This window comes from Crocodylus siamensis, chromosome 8, assembly GCF_052110815.1.
Source record: "Crocodylus siamensis isolate JL-2025a chromosome 8, ASM5211081v1, whole genome shotgun sequence".
Lineage (NCBI taxonomy): Eukaryota > Metazoa > Chordata > Crocodylia > Crocodylidae > Crocodylus > Crocodylus siamensis.
This window is the reverse complement of record NC_143402.1, coordinates 43,686,534-43,702,574: the sequence shown is the minus strand read 5'-3', so window position 1 is coordinate 43,702,574 and position 16,041 is coordinate 43,686,534. Positions and strand designations below refer to the sequence as shown.

Here is a 16,041-nt window from a genome sequence, read left to right as displayed (position 1 = left end):
CATGAAACAATATAATGTTGGTGATACTATCTTAGTATTAACTCCCCTAGTTAAAAGAAGTATAACAATTCAGTCAGGCCTCTGATGTTACTGGGCTAGAAATTTACTTTTTAACATAAATAGGCCCATCTCTATCTGTTTGTTGAGGGTTGTTCATCTGTTCTTGCCAGCTGCTCTGAGTCTTTCTGGATGGGGCTAGGCAAATCTAATAATAGCTGTAATAATGGTATTGTGAGAATATAAGAACTGCCATTTACTGGGTTGGACCATAGGTCCCTTTTGCCCAGTCTCCTGTGTCACATAGGGGCAGGGAGTGGATGCTAAAGGAAAGGGAACTGGGCCTGACCAGGATTGTTTCCCCCCTTGCTTTTCCTCCCTCACTTGCACCTCCAGCATTTAAGGTTCTGATTCGGAGAGTGTATCCTTCACTCCCATGCTCAATAGCTACTCATGCCCCTTTCCTCCAAGCATTTGTCCAATCCCCTTTTTAATTTGGTAGCAGAGTTCCACACTTTGATTCCATGCAGTGTGAAAAAAGAGCTTCCTTTTGTTGGTTTTAAACTGACTGTTGGCTTCATTGTGTGACCCCTCGTTCTTGTCTTGTGAGAGAGCTAGTAAATAATAAATCCCTATTGACTTTTTCTACTATTTAGAATTTGGTAAACCCTTATCACGTTCCCCCTCCAGGATCAATACCAGCCATCAATGAGCCGCAGTAGAGATCATCCTTGAATCCAGGGATTGCTGGCAAGCGTCTCTTTTCTAAACCAAACAGGTCTCAACTCTTTAGCTTCTCCTATGGAAGAGCCTGCATGCCGCACATCATCCTTGCTGCCCTTGTGTACGTGGGATGTAGCTGGAATGGTCCAGAAATTATCCTGGAGGCAGGGATGTGGTAGGGTGGGGTGTGTTATGGGACCAGCAGTGGCTCTAGTATAGGGTTAGACAAATCTTCAAACACAAGGTTGGCTCAGTGCCTGAAAAAATTGTCAAAAAAGGAAACAAAATGTTGGGATTATTAAAAAGGGAATTGTAAACACAACAGAAAGGATTGTCATGGCCCTTTATAAATCATGGTGTGTCCACATCTTGAATACTGTGCCCAGTTCTGGTTTCTTCACCTCAGAAAGCAGATAAAAGAACTAGAGAAGGTCCAAAGAAGCACAACAAGGATGATGAGTAGTATGGAGGCTCTTCCACATGAGGAGAGACTAAAGAGACTAGGCCTATTCAGTTTAGAAAAAGGATGCTTGCAGGGGAACATGAGAAGGGTTTTCAAAATACTAAACGGCAAAGAAAAAGTAAATAGGGGTTATTATTTATTCTCTTACAATACAAGAACAAGGTATCCTGTATTTCCTCCACACTTGGCTACCTCAGCTTCTTGGCCTATCAGATTTTAAAGTTTCTTTCAACCTTTGGAGCATCACAAGCCAGAACAAAGCAAGACTCTGCACCTCTACTCAGGCTCTTTTAAGCACGTGTCACCAGCATTTCACAGAAGCGGGAGGCTGGTGGGCCTGCCTGACCCGTGCCAGCTGGGGCTGGTCTGTGCTGTGTGGTGCGGAGCTTACACTGCGCGGGCAGGGCCCGGCCTGGGCGTCCCTGCCCGCCCGCTTCCCCATGACTCCGGGCCGTGGCCCATGGCCGCGCGGTTCTCCCTCCCTCGGCCCTGCCCCTGCCCGCTTGAGCGCCATCCCAGCTGCACTGCAAGGCCGACGGAGGCGCCGCCGCGGGGGAGGCGCTCGGCGGGCGGGAGACTACAGGTCCCGGCAGGCCGTGCTCCGCAGCCGCGGCGCGGGGCTGGGCTGGGCGGGCCGGCGCGGGAGGCCTGGCGCGGCGGCGGCCCCGCGGATGGCGGCGGGGACGGTCTACGTGCACAGCGCCCAGTACGTGGCGCTCTGCGACTCGCTCTGCAAAGTGCCCAAGCGGGTGAGCGGGGCCGGGCCGGGCCGGGCCGGGGCGGCGCGGGGCGCGGGGGCCGGGCGCACGCGGGCCAACTGACGGGCCGTCTCTCCGCAGGCTAGCATGGTGCACGCCCTCATCGAGGCCTACTCCCTGCTGGACCACATGCAGTAAGTGCGGCCGCGGCGCTGGGCCAGGGGCCCCTCGGCTGCGAGAACCCGGGCGGGGCGGGGGGTCGGCTCCTGCTTTCGGGCCCGAGCGCGGGTGCGGCCCCCTCTGGGAAATGCTGCACTCGCCGCCGCTGCCCACATCTAGCCGCGGGGCCAGGCCGGAGCGAGCCGGGCTTCGCGCCGCCCCGCCACACGAGGCACCCGGCCGTGGGGCGGCATCCTCTGGAGGCGCGGGCCGCTGTCAGAGCCAACCCCCCTTCCTGCGTCACTGGTTGGGAAGGAAGGTTTGCACGTGCAGCTGTCTGGACAGTGACGTCCCAGGTAAGAAGGTTAGGGCAGATTCAGTTCATGATTAGACTTCGTAGTCCCATTGGAAGGGCCTCGAGGTACTAAATATTTAGTCTTCTCCATGGGTGAAAGCGAGCAAATGCAGATGGAGACAAGGACGTTGACGGACTGCGTCATTTTCATTGTGTCCTCACCTGGGCAAGCGCGCTAGGCCTGGGTACGATTTATATGGGGGAGGAGGAGGAGGATTCAGATAGAGGCTTAGGGCAGAATAGAGTAGTGAAGAGCCTTTGTTTTTGCAGCCAGGAGAATGTGGAGCACAGAGGTGGGAAGGGGAAAAGGGTTGCTTTTCCCTGTCTACTGCTCACAAACATGGGGCATGTATAGATAGCAGGCTGATGCATAGGATGGTACCTCAGAGTGGCAGCCAATAACAGCATCCTAAACAAGCCCAGGTTTTTTCCCCTCAGGGGCTGTTGTATGGAAATTCCTCCTGGACACACAGGAACAGAAGGTGTCAGAAACTGTTGCCAGTTCAAGGCAAGAAGAATTTTGACCCATCTCTGCTCTTGCTGAGTGCACCCCGAAGTCAGTAGACCTAGCTTGTCCCGAGACCACAGTTGCAGAAGTTGGAAGCCAGTCTTTCCCCCAAGTGCACCCTGCCTCATTCTCGCTTGGCCTGTTCTGCTATCTTTTTAGGGCTTTTTGTCCTGTTTTCCCCTCATTCCTCTGGTTCCCAGAGAGATTTGAGCTCAGCTGGGTCAAAGGTATGACTTTAAAAGCCAGGGACTTTAAATTAACCCCTCCCAATCCTGTAACAAGCAGCACATGAGTCAAATGGAGATCTAGATAATCCTAATAAAATATACAGTCCTGCATTTTTCACACCTGCTTTAAAAGCAGTGTGCTGCCCAAGCCCCCAGAAAGCATTTCATCACCAGAAACTAGGAGAAAATGTGCTAATAGCTGGGGGCTTGGTTAGGGCTGAGGCACTTGTTTCAGGGGCTAAGCCAGTGCTTCCCAATTTTTTCTTCAACATGGCCCCATTTCCTCAGCATGGCTTCTCACTCCCAACCTGCAGCCCCCCCACCCACACAGGTGCCCCTCACTCCTGACCCACAGCCCCCTGTCCCCCCCAAGCCATGCCAGAGGGGGGCCCCTGCTGTCAGGGCTATGGGACCAGGGCCATGACCTGCAGCTCCCTGTCCCTGCCTGCCCCCCAGCAGCACCTGAGCCCTGACTGCCTGTGGGAGGTGGCAGCTGCTGCCGCAGCTAATAAAGCCCTGTTCCCTCCCTCCCTCCTCCTCCTCCCCCACCCCCCCATGGGTAGCACAGCTGGAGCAGAGCAAAATTAAGTTATCCAGTGCCTACCTATGTGCCAAATCAAGTGTAGTCTGAATAAGGAAGCACCAGGCTCAGCAGAATTATTATACTTTGGCTTAGAGCAAAGTCTTTCCCACTCAAAATGAAAATCTGACCTGCAAGTGTGCCTGTATTTTGTTTATACCATAAGTGAAGATGAGCCCCCTGACCTGAGGAACATTTTTTTTTAATTTATATTTTCTGTATTCCAAGCCAAATTAGCCAAAACAAAGTCCAAATCCATGAGTCGGCCCAGAACCATGAGCAGCCCTGCTACCAGCAAACATGCTCCACCCCCATCTGAGGCTTCAGATGTTCCCAAATCCTTTGATAGGCACCCTACTTGCAGGCCCAAGCCTGGAGGTTTGGGGTTTGGATGCCGCCAAGTTTTGGTTGCCCTTAGCTATAAGGCCCCAGGAGCAAGCCAGGAAGGAGTCTCCCATTTTCACAAAGTGGGCATAAAGCTAAGGTTAACAATGCATTATCTATGCAGGTACTATCCCATGCCAGCAGAGCAGCTTTCCCCGGGTGTGACCAGGAAATTACCATGGTGATCATGGTATTTCCCCTGCCAGGCAAACATAGGACTATGCTTGATCCGAGTTGACAAGAGACCCCTGACTTGAGGACCTGCCACACACTCTGACTGCCCTGCTGATCTCATATTCTTCTCTTTGTCTTGGTAGGATAGTCAAGCCAAAGGTGGCTTCCATGGAGGAGATGGCGAGCTTTCACACTGATGCCTATCTGCAGCACCTACAAAAAGTTAGTGAGGAAGGGGATGATGATCACCCAGAATCTGTGGAGTATGGACTTGGTAAGGAGCCTCTTAAGGGAAGATGAAGGGCAGATGCACTGATTCATTCCTAGCTTGAAGCGCTGTGCTCTTGCCACAATGGCTTTCTCTCTCAACCCTGTTCTGTGGAGTACATTTCTGTTTTGAGATGAAGTGACTGTATAAGTAGCTCCAGAAGAGTGACCAGGATCTTGTTCTGCCTTCTGCATTAGTGACAGAAAGCCACCTGAGTTTCAGTTCCAGAATCTCTTAGTGAAGCTGATGTGTGACCAGGAAAAGAACCTGCTTGGCTGTTAGATGACCAAAGTGCGTGTACAGGGCTGGCAGCTAGGAGCAAGACATTGTTTTAGTTGGAAAATAAGAGTTGCGCTGATATACCAGTCCGATATCAGAACGGCATGGATATAAAGAAGACTTAGTAGATCAGAAATCGACCATATCAGGTTGATTATTTAGCTGATAAATGGCCCATGCATGCATGCAGCTCAGCACAGGCAGCGAGGAGCACAGCCTGGCAGCATGGAGAGCTACCTCCAGCTGGTAAGTTGGGGGAGTGGGGAGGGAAGGGGCATGGGGGTGCAGATCAAAGCCCCTGCCAAGAGGGAGGAGGGGACTGGAGCTAGGGTAGGGGCAAGCACTGCCCAGCCAGGGCGGGGTGGGTATGGGACACCGCTGCAGCTCGTCTGGGGGGCACAGGAAGTGGGGGGCAGCTCCCACCGCCACATGCTGCTTGGTCAGGAACTGCTGGTCCAGCACTCGCCTGCTCATCCTGCTGCTCCCGCCACTCATCTGGGAGGGCATGGGGTGGGGAGGTGGGGGGCAGCGCATGTGCCCCTGGGTCTGCACAGGGTGGTCTGTGGCCGGGGCTGTGCCAAGCTCTTTCCTACAGCTGCAGTGCTGGTAAGGAGCTACAGTGAATTTGTGGCTGTAGCCCCCTCCCAGTGCAGCCCCTCCTCACCAGGAAGAGCTTGGTGCACACCTGGCCCCAGCCCACCCTGTGCCCTCCCAGACTAGCGGCAAGAGCTGTGGGACAAGCAGATGAGCTGCTGGACCAGCAGCTCCTGGCATGTGGTGGTGGGAACTACCTCCCCCCCCACGCCCCCTGGATGAGCCACGGCTCTGTCCAATGCCCAGCCTGCCACTCCCTGACTGGGCGGTGCTTGCCCCTACCCCAGTCCTCTTCCTCCCTCCCCATGGGGGACTTGGTCTGCCCTTACCCCCTCACACATACACACACGCACTTCTTCCTTTCCCCTCTCACCAGACTTACCACCTGGAGGCAGCTCTCCACACTGCCGAGCTGGTATCAGAAATTGGATCGGTATTGCCTCCTTAAAAATCAGGTATCAATCAGTATTGGCCACACAAATATCTATCAGTGCATCTCTAGAAAATAAGCATACTTACTCTGAGGCCATCCAGAGCTGATAACCATGGAATTTGGAAAGAACATTTCAGAGAAGAGCTTAAAGTTTGAATAAACTTGACTTAGGTTGCATCTAGACTTGGGATTTGTGTTTATCCTAGTGATTTGTACAGCTTTGCTGAAATATCTGAGATGTACACAGGCAAAACTGCTACTTGTACTGCTGCATCTCACAGGTTTCAAACAGCTCAGGGATCATGCCAAAATTGCTATGTTCCTAGGTTCTGACGTTTCTTGCTTTTTTTTTCAGTTTTGCATAGAGAATGCACTAGCTATAGCTCCATGGTTCTTTTGAGGTTAGGAACCAGGGTGCTAAACCAGTAGTACAGGAAAATAAGGCCAGTGGGGAATGTTTACCTTTCTTCTCACAGTGAACTAAGCCAGAAACTTAATGTTGGCCAGCCACTTTATTGCTAATGCCATTTATCTCATCATTTCATGTGATGCTTGGATACTGCACTATAAATTGCTCTGACCATCTGGATGTTCTGGTGATATGAAAAGTAGTTTGGGAAACAGCTGCATAAATATATTAGCTTTGCTGTAGCAGTCAAAATGGATGAAGAGCAAAGTGGTATTGGGTTTTTTTTGCCTGTGTTGGAGATAAGACCAAACATGAATCAAGGGGAGTGATAGGAACTCATTTGCCTTTGGCATTTAGCTGCCTCCTTCCCATCAGCATACAGACTGACTGGGCCTGGCTGTGGAGTCTTAAGTTCTGCCAGATTGCTTGGGTCTTTCCCTTCCCTGCTCCCAAGTTCAACAGGTTTAATTCTAGAAACTGTCCTTAGAACTCCCTGTTGTTCAGATCTCATAGGTGACTGTTTGTGGTGACTGCAATATTGATTGTACCTGGAGAGGTGTCCAGTGGGAGGAGTTTGCAGGAGATGGAAGGATCAAGTTGTAGGATGAAATCTCTCAGATTCCCATAACAGTGTTCCCATATGGAAGGATCAGCTTCTGGAAGCTTAGGGAACGTCATGCAGTGTTTTAGTGAGGTTTGGGGGATATAGTTTCATAGTTTCTAGGGTCGGAAGGCACCTGAGCAGATCATCTAGTCCGACCCCTGCCATGGCAGGAAAGAATACTGGGGTCATGCAACCCCAGCAAGATGTTCATCTGACCTCCTCTTAAACACCCCCAGGGTAGGAGCCTGCTCCACTTCTCTTGGAAGTTGGTTCCAGACCCTAGCCGCCCTGACCGTGAGGTAGCGCCTCCTGATATCCAGCCTAAACCTACCCTCTGCCAACTTGTGACCGTTATTCCTGGTCACTCCTGGTGGTGCTCGGGGGAACAGGGACTCCCCCAATGCCTGCTGATCCCCCCCTGACTAGTTTATAACAGGCCACTAGATCCCCCCTCAGCCTTCTGTTGTGGAGGCTGAACAGGTTCAGGTCCCGTAGCCTCTCCTCATAGGGCCTGCCCTGTTGTCCCCTGATCATACGAGTGGCCCTCCTCTGGACCCTCTCCATGCTGTCCACATCCCTCTTGAAGTGCAGTGCCCAGAACTGGACGCAGTACTCCAACTGCGGCCTGACTAGTGCCGCATAGAGGGGGAGGATCACCTCCCTGGACCTGCTTGAGATGCATCTGTGGATGCATGACAAGGTGCGGTTGGCCTTCCTAACTGCCTTCCCACACTGCCATCCCATGTTCATCTTGGAGTCAATGATGACCCCCAGATCCTTTTCCGCCTCCGTGCTGACAAGAGGGGAGTTCCCTAACCTGTAGATATGGTGCCGGTTGTTCCTTCCGAGGTGCATCACCTTGCACTTGTCTGTGTTGAAACTCATCCTATTCTCATCCGCCCACCCTTGTAACCTGTCTAGGTCTGATTGTAGCCTGTTGCATCCTTCCAGTGTGCCCACGTCCCCCCACATCTTAGTGTCATCAACAAATTTGAACAGGGTGTTTTTTACCCCCTCATCCAAATCACTGATGAAGATGTTGAACAGCACAGGCCCGAGGACCGAGCCCTGTGGAACCCCACTGCCCACGTCCTTCCAAGTTGAGAAGGACCCATCCACCACCACCCTCTGGGTGTGGCCCTCCAGCCAGTTGGCGACAAAATTGACTGTGTGGGTGTCTACGCCACAGCCCCCCAGTTTCTTAAAGAGAACGGGGTGAGAGACAGTGTCAAAAGCCTTCCGGAAGTCCAGGAAGACTATATCCACTGCTACCCCTGCATCTAATGATCTGGTGATCTGATCGTAAAAGGCCACCCGGTTGATCTGACAGGACCTGCCACTACTGAACCCGTGTTGGTTGCCCCTAAGCATGCAGTCCCCTGCTGGCCCCTCCTGGATATGTGCCAGCATAATTTTCTCAAACAGCTTGCCTAGGATCGAGGTAAGACTAACCGGTCTATAGTTTCCCGGGTCCTCCTTCCTGCCTTTTTTGAAGATGGGAACCACGTTGGCCCTCTTCCAGTCCTCCGCTACCTCACCAGAGCACCACGAGTGCTCGTAAAGCCGTGCCAGGGGACTTGCAATGACCTTGGCCAGTTCTTTTAGAACTCTTTTCCAAGTGAAATAGGAGCCTATAGAGCAAACCATCCTGAAGCATCTTTACCATACTGGAAAACCTTCAAAAGACAAGCAGGCCTAACTGGCCAAGTACCTCCTTGGGCACTGTGTTATGTGGTAGCTTTTGCACACACCTTGATTATTCCTTATCTGACCAAGCATCATTTTTTCTCATTACATAGTGTGGTCCAAAAACCTTGGAAATCCAGAAGGTGAGGTCTTCCGCTGGGAACCCTTGTTAAAAGTGTTATAGTTCACTTGCCAGTTTGCTCTAGCCATCTACAGTATCTACGGTGGAGCTGGGAATAAAGAGAAGTAGTTAAAGAGGATGCATGTCCATCAGGGAAGCAGGGACAGTCCCACTGAAGTCTCCTTCTGTCCTGAGCAATACTTTCTGCTTCTGGTCTCTAGGTTATGACTGTCCAGCCACTGAAGGAATCTTTGACTATGCAGCAGCTGTTGGAGGAGCCACCATTACAGCAGCCCAATGTCTGATGGATGGCAAGTGCAAGGTAGCAATTAACTGGCCTGGAGGGTGGCATCATGCAAAAAAGTAAGTAAACAACCTCTTACCTTTTGTTTCCCAACCTAGTATCTGAATCAAACCTACTACCTCCTGACTTTCCCCACAAGTGAACAGGGCAGGAAGATCGATTAAAATCCAGGAGAGACCAATGTGGATAAATGGAAAATGTACTGGGAGAGGCAAAAGAGTGATTTGAACAAAAGCCTGGGGCAGCTGGGAAAGAAGCATCTAGAGCAGAGATTTGGGAGTCAGGAATCCTGCATCCATATTCTGGTTCAACAGTAGACTTTGTTGTGGATCCTGGGCAAGTCCATTACCCTAACCATATCTTGTTACCCTCCCTGCCCCCATCAGATGATGTCTTCCTAATAGTATGGGGAGGCTTCATCCTTATCAAGTTGTGTAGGCTGTTTATAGTCACAAGCTGGGAAGAAAATGAGAACTCTGAATTAAATTGGCTCTCCCTTTTGCTTTCTTTGCTCTGAAAGTGCCTGTTAGCTTTATTGACACTGTTGCCTTATCTTGGCCATTACAATACTGACCAATCTCAGAACAGCAGGAGATGAGATGGTAAGTAACCATTCAGTTGCTTTTTTTTCTAGGAGACCACATCTCTATCATTTGCTTGTACACCTAACCATGACTTGTTCATATGTTGGTGTGGGTCTTAGCATTTTATCTCAGGGAAACACAATTTGTACGTAACAACAGTGTGTACAGACAAGTCTTTCTATTTAGAAATAGAATTATAGGATTTTTTTTCATGTTGATTGGACCAGCAGCCCATCTATTTCAGTGTCCTGCCTGTGATAGTAACTTCTAATGCATTGGAATAATGGCCTTGGGATGCAGCTCATCTTTTATGTGTTGGAGGCAGATGTGAGTCCACCCTAACCTTTGGAGTGTGGTGGTGTGTGTCAAAGCATGAAGTTCAGTCACACTCTTGCCATGGGTATCTATCAGATGGTGTCAGTCAAAGTTCACCTGTTCCTCTTTAAGTCCTGCTGGAGTGCTTGCATCCTGCATTGTAAGTTTCCCAAGCTGACTGGGGATTCTTCAAAGAAGTACTAATGTGCTGAGTTTGGGCACAGAGAAGACTTACTTGAAGCAAACTGTCTAGCTGTAAGTCTAGCTCTGATGCTGGAGTCAGGTGTTTCCTTGGAGCAGGCAAGGGTGGGATTAGTTGCAAAGAACTCCAGTTTTGCATGGGCCAAGTAGGTTTTTAAAAAGTTCCTATATTCCTTTGATTTTGATTCCAGTGCCTGGAATCTGCTTAATCAGAGATGCCTCAGGCTAGGAAATAATCTCAACAATTTTGACCCTAACCAAGTCATTGATGCTGCTTTGTGTAATAAATGCATGTTACAAAAGTACGTGCTTCATTTACTGGTATGAACATGCTCTAGGTTCAGTCAGTTTCCACAAGGGGGAACTCCAGGTTAAGGAATTATTTTCCTATGTCTTTAAGCAGAACGTTCCAGCAGTGATTTTGCATGTAGTTACACACTGTGTCTCTGCAAGGTTAATGACTGTCAGTATTTGCATTAGAAATCTGTGTCCTTGGGAGTTAGTAGCTTAGATGTAGTATCTTTCAGTAGACAGAAATGCAGCAGATGTCTGATGGGAATAATTGTTTTTCCTTGTATAACAAAGGCAAGAGTTAGCATCTCGAAACAAACTTACTACCCAAGATAGTTCAGGGAGTTTTAATGCTTGAATCCTGGCTAAGGTGTGAGCACAGACTTGTACCCTTAGCAATTGTTTGTGGGTTTTTAACATTCTTTGTGTATTTAGAGATGACATTGCCTCCAAAGGCGTTCTTCCCACTGTGTTTTAATTTCCTACCCAAGCCTATTGTGCCCTGAAGCACTCTTCTGCATCTGACAGTGGGACAATGCCAAAACTAACCGAAAAGCTCTAATTCTCAAATGCTTAATACAGTAGAGAGTTTGTTATCCAGAAAGTCAATTAACCAGAAGGTTTTGTATTAATAAAACCATTATCCTACAGTCTGGTTTCACTTGTGAGGTAGACTGCTGTGCATTGTTTAATTTCCTAGTGCTTTAAGATATTAAAACATCACATCGTTTGGTGTATTTATTGTTGTTTTTAATATTTTCTGTACAGTGCAGTAATTGGAGTCTAGTTTTCAGCCCTTTGTACTGCGATGTTTGATTTCTCCGGAAGAATTTATTATCCAGAATGATAGTAACACTCGTTATTCCAGATAATCGACCGTTCTGTTGTATTTTCCTTCCACCCCTGTTCAGGAGCTGGCACCACACACTTGCACTCTTCTAGACCACGGATAAGTCCAAGCATGGCTTACCTAGGGAAGAATGTGTGAATTTGGAGTTAGGTTTTCATAATTGCATATGTATATTGTATACCACACACTTGGCAAAAATATATGTGCATGGCTGACCAAACATGTGCAGTCCTGATAAATGAGGGGCATGCCAAATTAGGGGCATATTTATGGTAAGTTGTGCTCTTATGTCTGTCAGCCCATTGGAAAAAAGACTGCTCTAGGGTAGCTGATCTTTTCTGTGTCTCCTCCTTTTCCATAAGCTCCTGAAATAAATTTGGCTGAGGCTTCTCTATAAACTTTAAATTTTGGGGACCAGGAATTTACTTTAATTGTTCAGGTCAGGTTTGATAACAGTCTTTAAATATTTGAAGGTCAATTTGAGCAGATGCAGATGGGCTTTCTGTTGTGGCTACAGGGGACAGGCTTAGGAGTAATGGTGTGGAGATGCAGCAGGAGATACTTAGGCTAGAGGTCAGAAGCAACTTTCTGACTATGAAGGTGGTCAAGCATTGGAACAAGCTACCTAGAGAAATTGTGGGATCTCCATCTTTATAAGTTTTCAAGAGCAAATTAGACAGACGCTTGACTGGGATGATTTGTCAGAGGTGATCCTACCTTGAGCAGGAGAGTGGACTAGTTGACCTTGCAAGGTCCCTTCCAGGTCCAATTTCCAATAATCCTAAATCTTCTATCATTATTCCAAGCAGCAATTAAAATAGTTTACAGCCTGGATGCAGTCCCCCTTTCTCTGCCAAATATTCTTATTCCAAAATAGAAGTGTCCATACAAAAATGAAGCTTATAAGAAGTGGAAACTTGGACAAAAGACTGCAGAGGAGTATGAGAGTATTGCTTAGGTATGCAGGGATGAAATCAGGAAAGCCAAAGTGCAGCTGGAGTTGCAGCTGGCAAGGAACATGAAGGGTTTCTACAAATGTCAGTAACAAGAGGAAGATCAGGGAAAGCGTAAATCCTTTATTAAATGGGGGAGGCAACCTAGTGGCATGATGTGGAAAAGGCTGAAGTACTTAATGCCTTTTTTACCTCTTTCTCCATGGGCAGGGTCAGCTCCCAGACTATTGCACCTGGCAGCACAGTTTGGGAAGGCGAGCAGGCAATAGTGACAAAAGAACATGTTAGGAACTATTTAGATAAGGTGGGACATGTGCAGGTCCATGGGGCCAGATGTGATGCACCTAAGGCTGATGGGGGGTGGGGCTTGACTGATGTGACTATAGAGCTTCTGGCCATCATCTTTGAAAACTCACGGCAATTGGGAGAGGTCCCAGAAAATTGGAACAGGGCAAATACTAGTGCCCATCTTCAAGAAAGGGAAGATACAGACTGGTCAGCCTCACCTGAGTCCCTGGGAAAAATCATAGAGCAGATCCTCAAGGAATCTATTTCTAAGCACTTGGAGGAGAAGAAAGTGATTAGGAAGAGTCGGTATGGATTTTCCAAGGGCGAGTCATGCCTGACCAACCTGATTGTCTTCTATTACTGGTTCTGTGGATGCAGGGAAAGCAGTGGATATGGTGTACCTTGTCTGTAGCAAGACTTGATGTGGTCTCCCACAACATTATTGCAAGCAAGCTAAGGAAGTATGGGTTGGATGAATGGTCTGTAAGGTAGATAATAAACAGGCTAGATCATTGGGCTCAGGGTAGTAGTCAATGGCTCAATGTGTAGCTGGCAGCCATTATCAAGTGGAGTGCCCCAGAGGTTGTTCGTGAGGCCAGTCTTGTTCAGTATCTTTATCAACAACCTAGATGGTGGGATGGAGTGCACCCTCAGCAGTAAGCTGAATATGAGCCAACACTGTGCCCTTGTTTGCCAAAAAAGCTAATGGCATACTGGGCTGCATTAGTAGGAGCATTGCCGGCGGATCAAAAGAAGTGATTCTTCCCCTCTATTTAGCCCTGGTGAGGCCACATCTGGAATACTGCTTCCACTTTGGGCACCCCATTACAGAAAGGGTGTGGACAAATTCGAGCGAGTGCAGTGGAGGGCAGTGAAAATGGTTAGGGGGCTCGGGCACATGACTTCCAAGGAAAGGCTGGGGGGAATTGGTCTTATTTAGTCTGGAGAAAAGACTGAGAAGGGATTTAATTGCAGCCTTCAACCACTTGAAGGGTGGTTACAACGAGGATAGAGCTTGATTGTTCTCAGCGGTGACAGATGACGGAACAAGAAGCAATGGTCTCAAGGTGCAGCCAGGGAAGTTTAGGTTAGATATTAGAAAAAACTCTGTCTCACTAGAAGGGTAGTAAACACTGGAACAGGTTACCCAGAGAAGTTGTGGAATCTTCATCCCTGAAAGTTTTTAAGACCCAGCTGGACAAAGCCTTGGATGGGATGGTATAGTTTGGGACAGTCCTGTTTTGAGCAGGGGGTTAGACAAGGTGACCTTCTGAGGTCCCTTCCAACCCTAACTTTCTATAATTCTGTGAAGTGTGAATATAAAGCATTCAGACAATCTTGACAATCAGAGAATCACTCACTGTTGGGGTACTCTTTCAGAATAAAAATGTCTAGATGGGGTGCTATTGCAGAATAGCTTTTCTGATTACCAAGGATTCGGGTTTTCTGTTTCCCACAAGAAAATGCAGGGGGGGGAGAGAACATGTGGATTTTTCCTTTTATCTGAGAAAAGCACAGCTTTCTCCTTTTAAATGGAGAAACATGGATTTTCCACTTTTGCGAAGAGCTCTCTACAGGCTGCAGGGGGGAGTGGGAGGAGAGCGGTCAGGCAGGTGGCACCGTGTGTGGGTGCATGAGCACATGCACATGGCTGCCAGGCAGTCTGGAGAGCAACTACAGCAGGTAAGTCTCTTAGGTGGGGGCAGGAATTGAGCCCCTCATAGTGAGGGAGGGAGTCGGGCTGGTGCTGCTGCCCAGCCTGAGCAGTACGTGGGGCATGGTGCCTGAGGTTGGAATACGTGACCACGGAGCCTGGGCAGGGAGGGGGATTGGGGGTGGGGCTGGAAGGCTTGGGCTCCCTGCCCTACTACCCTCCCTCAGGAGCCTCAGCAGCCCAGTGGGTGGGATCCAGCAGGACAGAACAGGGTTGGGTGGGGAAGCTCCTTGCTGCTGTGAGCCCTGCGCCACCCTGGCGGGACACCCCCTGCCTGCCTAGCTGCAGCAGGGGTGGAGACATGGATTTGTGCCCCTTGCTGCTGCCGGGTAGGCAGGGGTTGCCTTGCCAGGGTGGTGTGGTGCTCACAGCATCAACAAGCTTCCCCTCCTAGTACTGCTCTGCCATGCCACGCCAGGTCCCACCTGCTGGGCTGCAGACGCCCCAGGGGAAAGGTAGCAGGGTGGGGAGCCCAAACCCACAGCGGGCAACCCCCCTGCCCCCTCCCAACAGGCTCTGCTCCAGCTGTGCTGCCTATGGAGGACAGGGAGCCAGGCTCTGTGCTCTGCTCTGCTGCAGCTGCCACCTCCCACAGGCAGTAGCCAGAGCTTAGCTGCTGCTGTGGGGGACAGGGGGGTCACAGACCAGAGTCCTTGGCTCCTTAGCCTTGGCAACTGGGGGCCCCCTCCAGCAGGGCTGGGGTGGGGAGTGAGGGATGCCAGCAGGGCTGGAAGCTTTGTCCTGGTGAGTGAAGCAGGCAGGGGTAGCTCTGATTTCCCCCCCCCCCCCCCATGATAAAAATCCAAAAATCAAATACCAAAAGTTTATAGGCATTTAGAATTTATTTTATTATAGTGATTAAGGCATTAGTAAGCCCTCCTAACTGCTTTAAAATTATATCAATAAAATATTATGTTCAATTGATACATATATGTATGCGTTTCACAGACTTTGTGGTTTTTAATCAAAGAACTTGTGGTTTTTAAACAAAAAAACCCAGAATCCCTCTGATCACTTTATTGTAGGCAAATGCTGAATTGGGTTCTGGTCTAGGTCACAGAAGCAGGCTTTCCTCTTACCTTGGGCTGTCTCACTGGCACATTTATGGCAGATGACATCTGTAATAGAGAGGGGACCCTTTATAGAAGAACTGTGATAGCAAAGGCTCCTAGTGTAGATACAGTGATACCAGCAAGACAGAGTTTTTACTAGCATACCTTGTTCTTTTGTGAAAGGAGTAGGATAAATTCTGACAAGCATACTTACTTGTAAAAGCCTGCGTCTACTCTTGGAGCATTCTGCCCTCCATAGATGTCCTAGCAAGTCATTCCTTTCACGTGTGTGGTATTTGATTACACGAAAGCATTATAGCATATGTGCCTCAACATGCAATTTGCTTTAAAATTCTCTCTTGCTCTGGTTCAGCTGCTAAATAAAAAACACTTATCTCAAGCTCATTGGTGGTCATTATTACTGGTTCCTGATGAAGTAAAACTCAGTTGCCCAGTGCCCTGTTGGTATACATGGGGCAAGTGTACACAGTGTAATCTGAGCTTGGGAGAATGAGCAGGATTTTGACAAAACAGCTGAAGGTGAAAGGCTTGAGCTGCTTGTGGTAGTACCAACAGACTGGAACAAGGCTGGGAGATGCAGATGACCCAGTTGCTGATGTTACTTTAGTTGCAGTCACACTAAGAAGACTCCAAGAGGAAGAGGTTAACAAAATCTATTTCTCTGTTTCCCAGTGTGTTTCCTTATATGGGAAGTTTCTGTCTTGCTGAAATGACCTTTATAAACAACAAAGCAGCAGAAAAGCCCTGAAGTGTGTTTAAAAAGACATAAAAAAGATAAAACTTCAGGTCTTTCTGTTTACAGGGCG

General features: G+C 48.9%; 1 protein-coding gene across 6 annotated transcripts in view; it reads left to right on the top strand.

Moving 5' to 3' along the window:
* The first annotated feature begins 1,579 nt into the window (after nucleotides 1-1,579).
* Nucleotides 1,580-16,041, top strand: part of HDAC8 (histone deacetylase 8) — an 85,754-nt gene continuing 71,292 nt past the window's right edge. For 2 of the 6 annotated variants that reach the window (XR_016443729.1, XM_090059091.1), the window contains exons 1-4: nucleotides 1,586-1,932; nucleotides 2,023-2,075; nucleotides 4,412-4,542; nucleotides 8,884-9,025. Coding sequence is in view for 5 of the 6 variants with exons in the window: in XM_090059091.1 (XP_089915217.1) it covers nucleotides 1,624-1,932; nucleotides 2,023-2,075; nucleotides 4,412-4,542; nucleotides 8,884-9,025 (635 nt within the window). In the remaining variant the exon portion in view is untranslated. The other 4 variants (XM_090059094.1, XM_090059093.1, XM_090059095.1 and 1 more) reach the window with 4 other exon arrangements.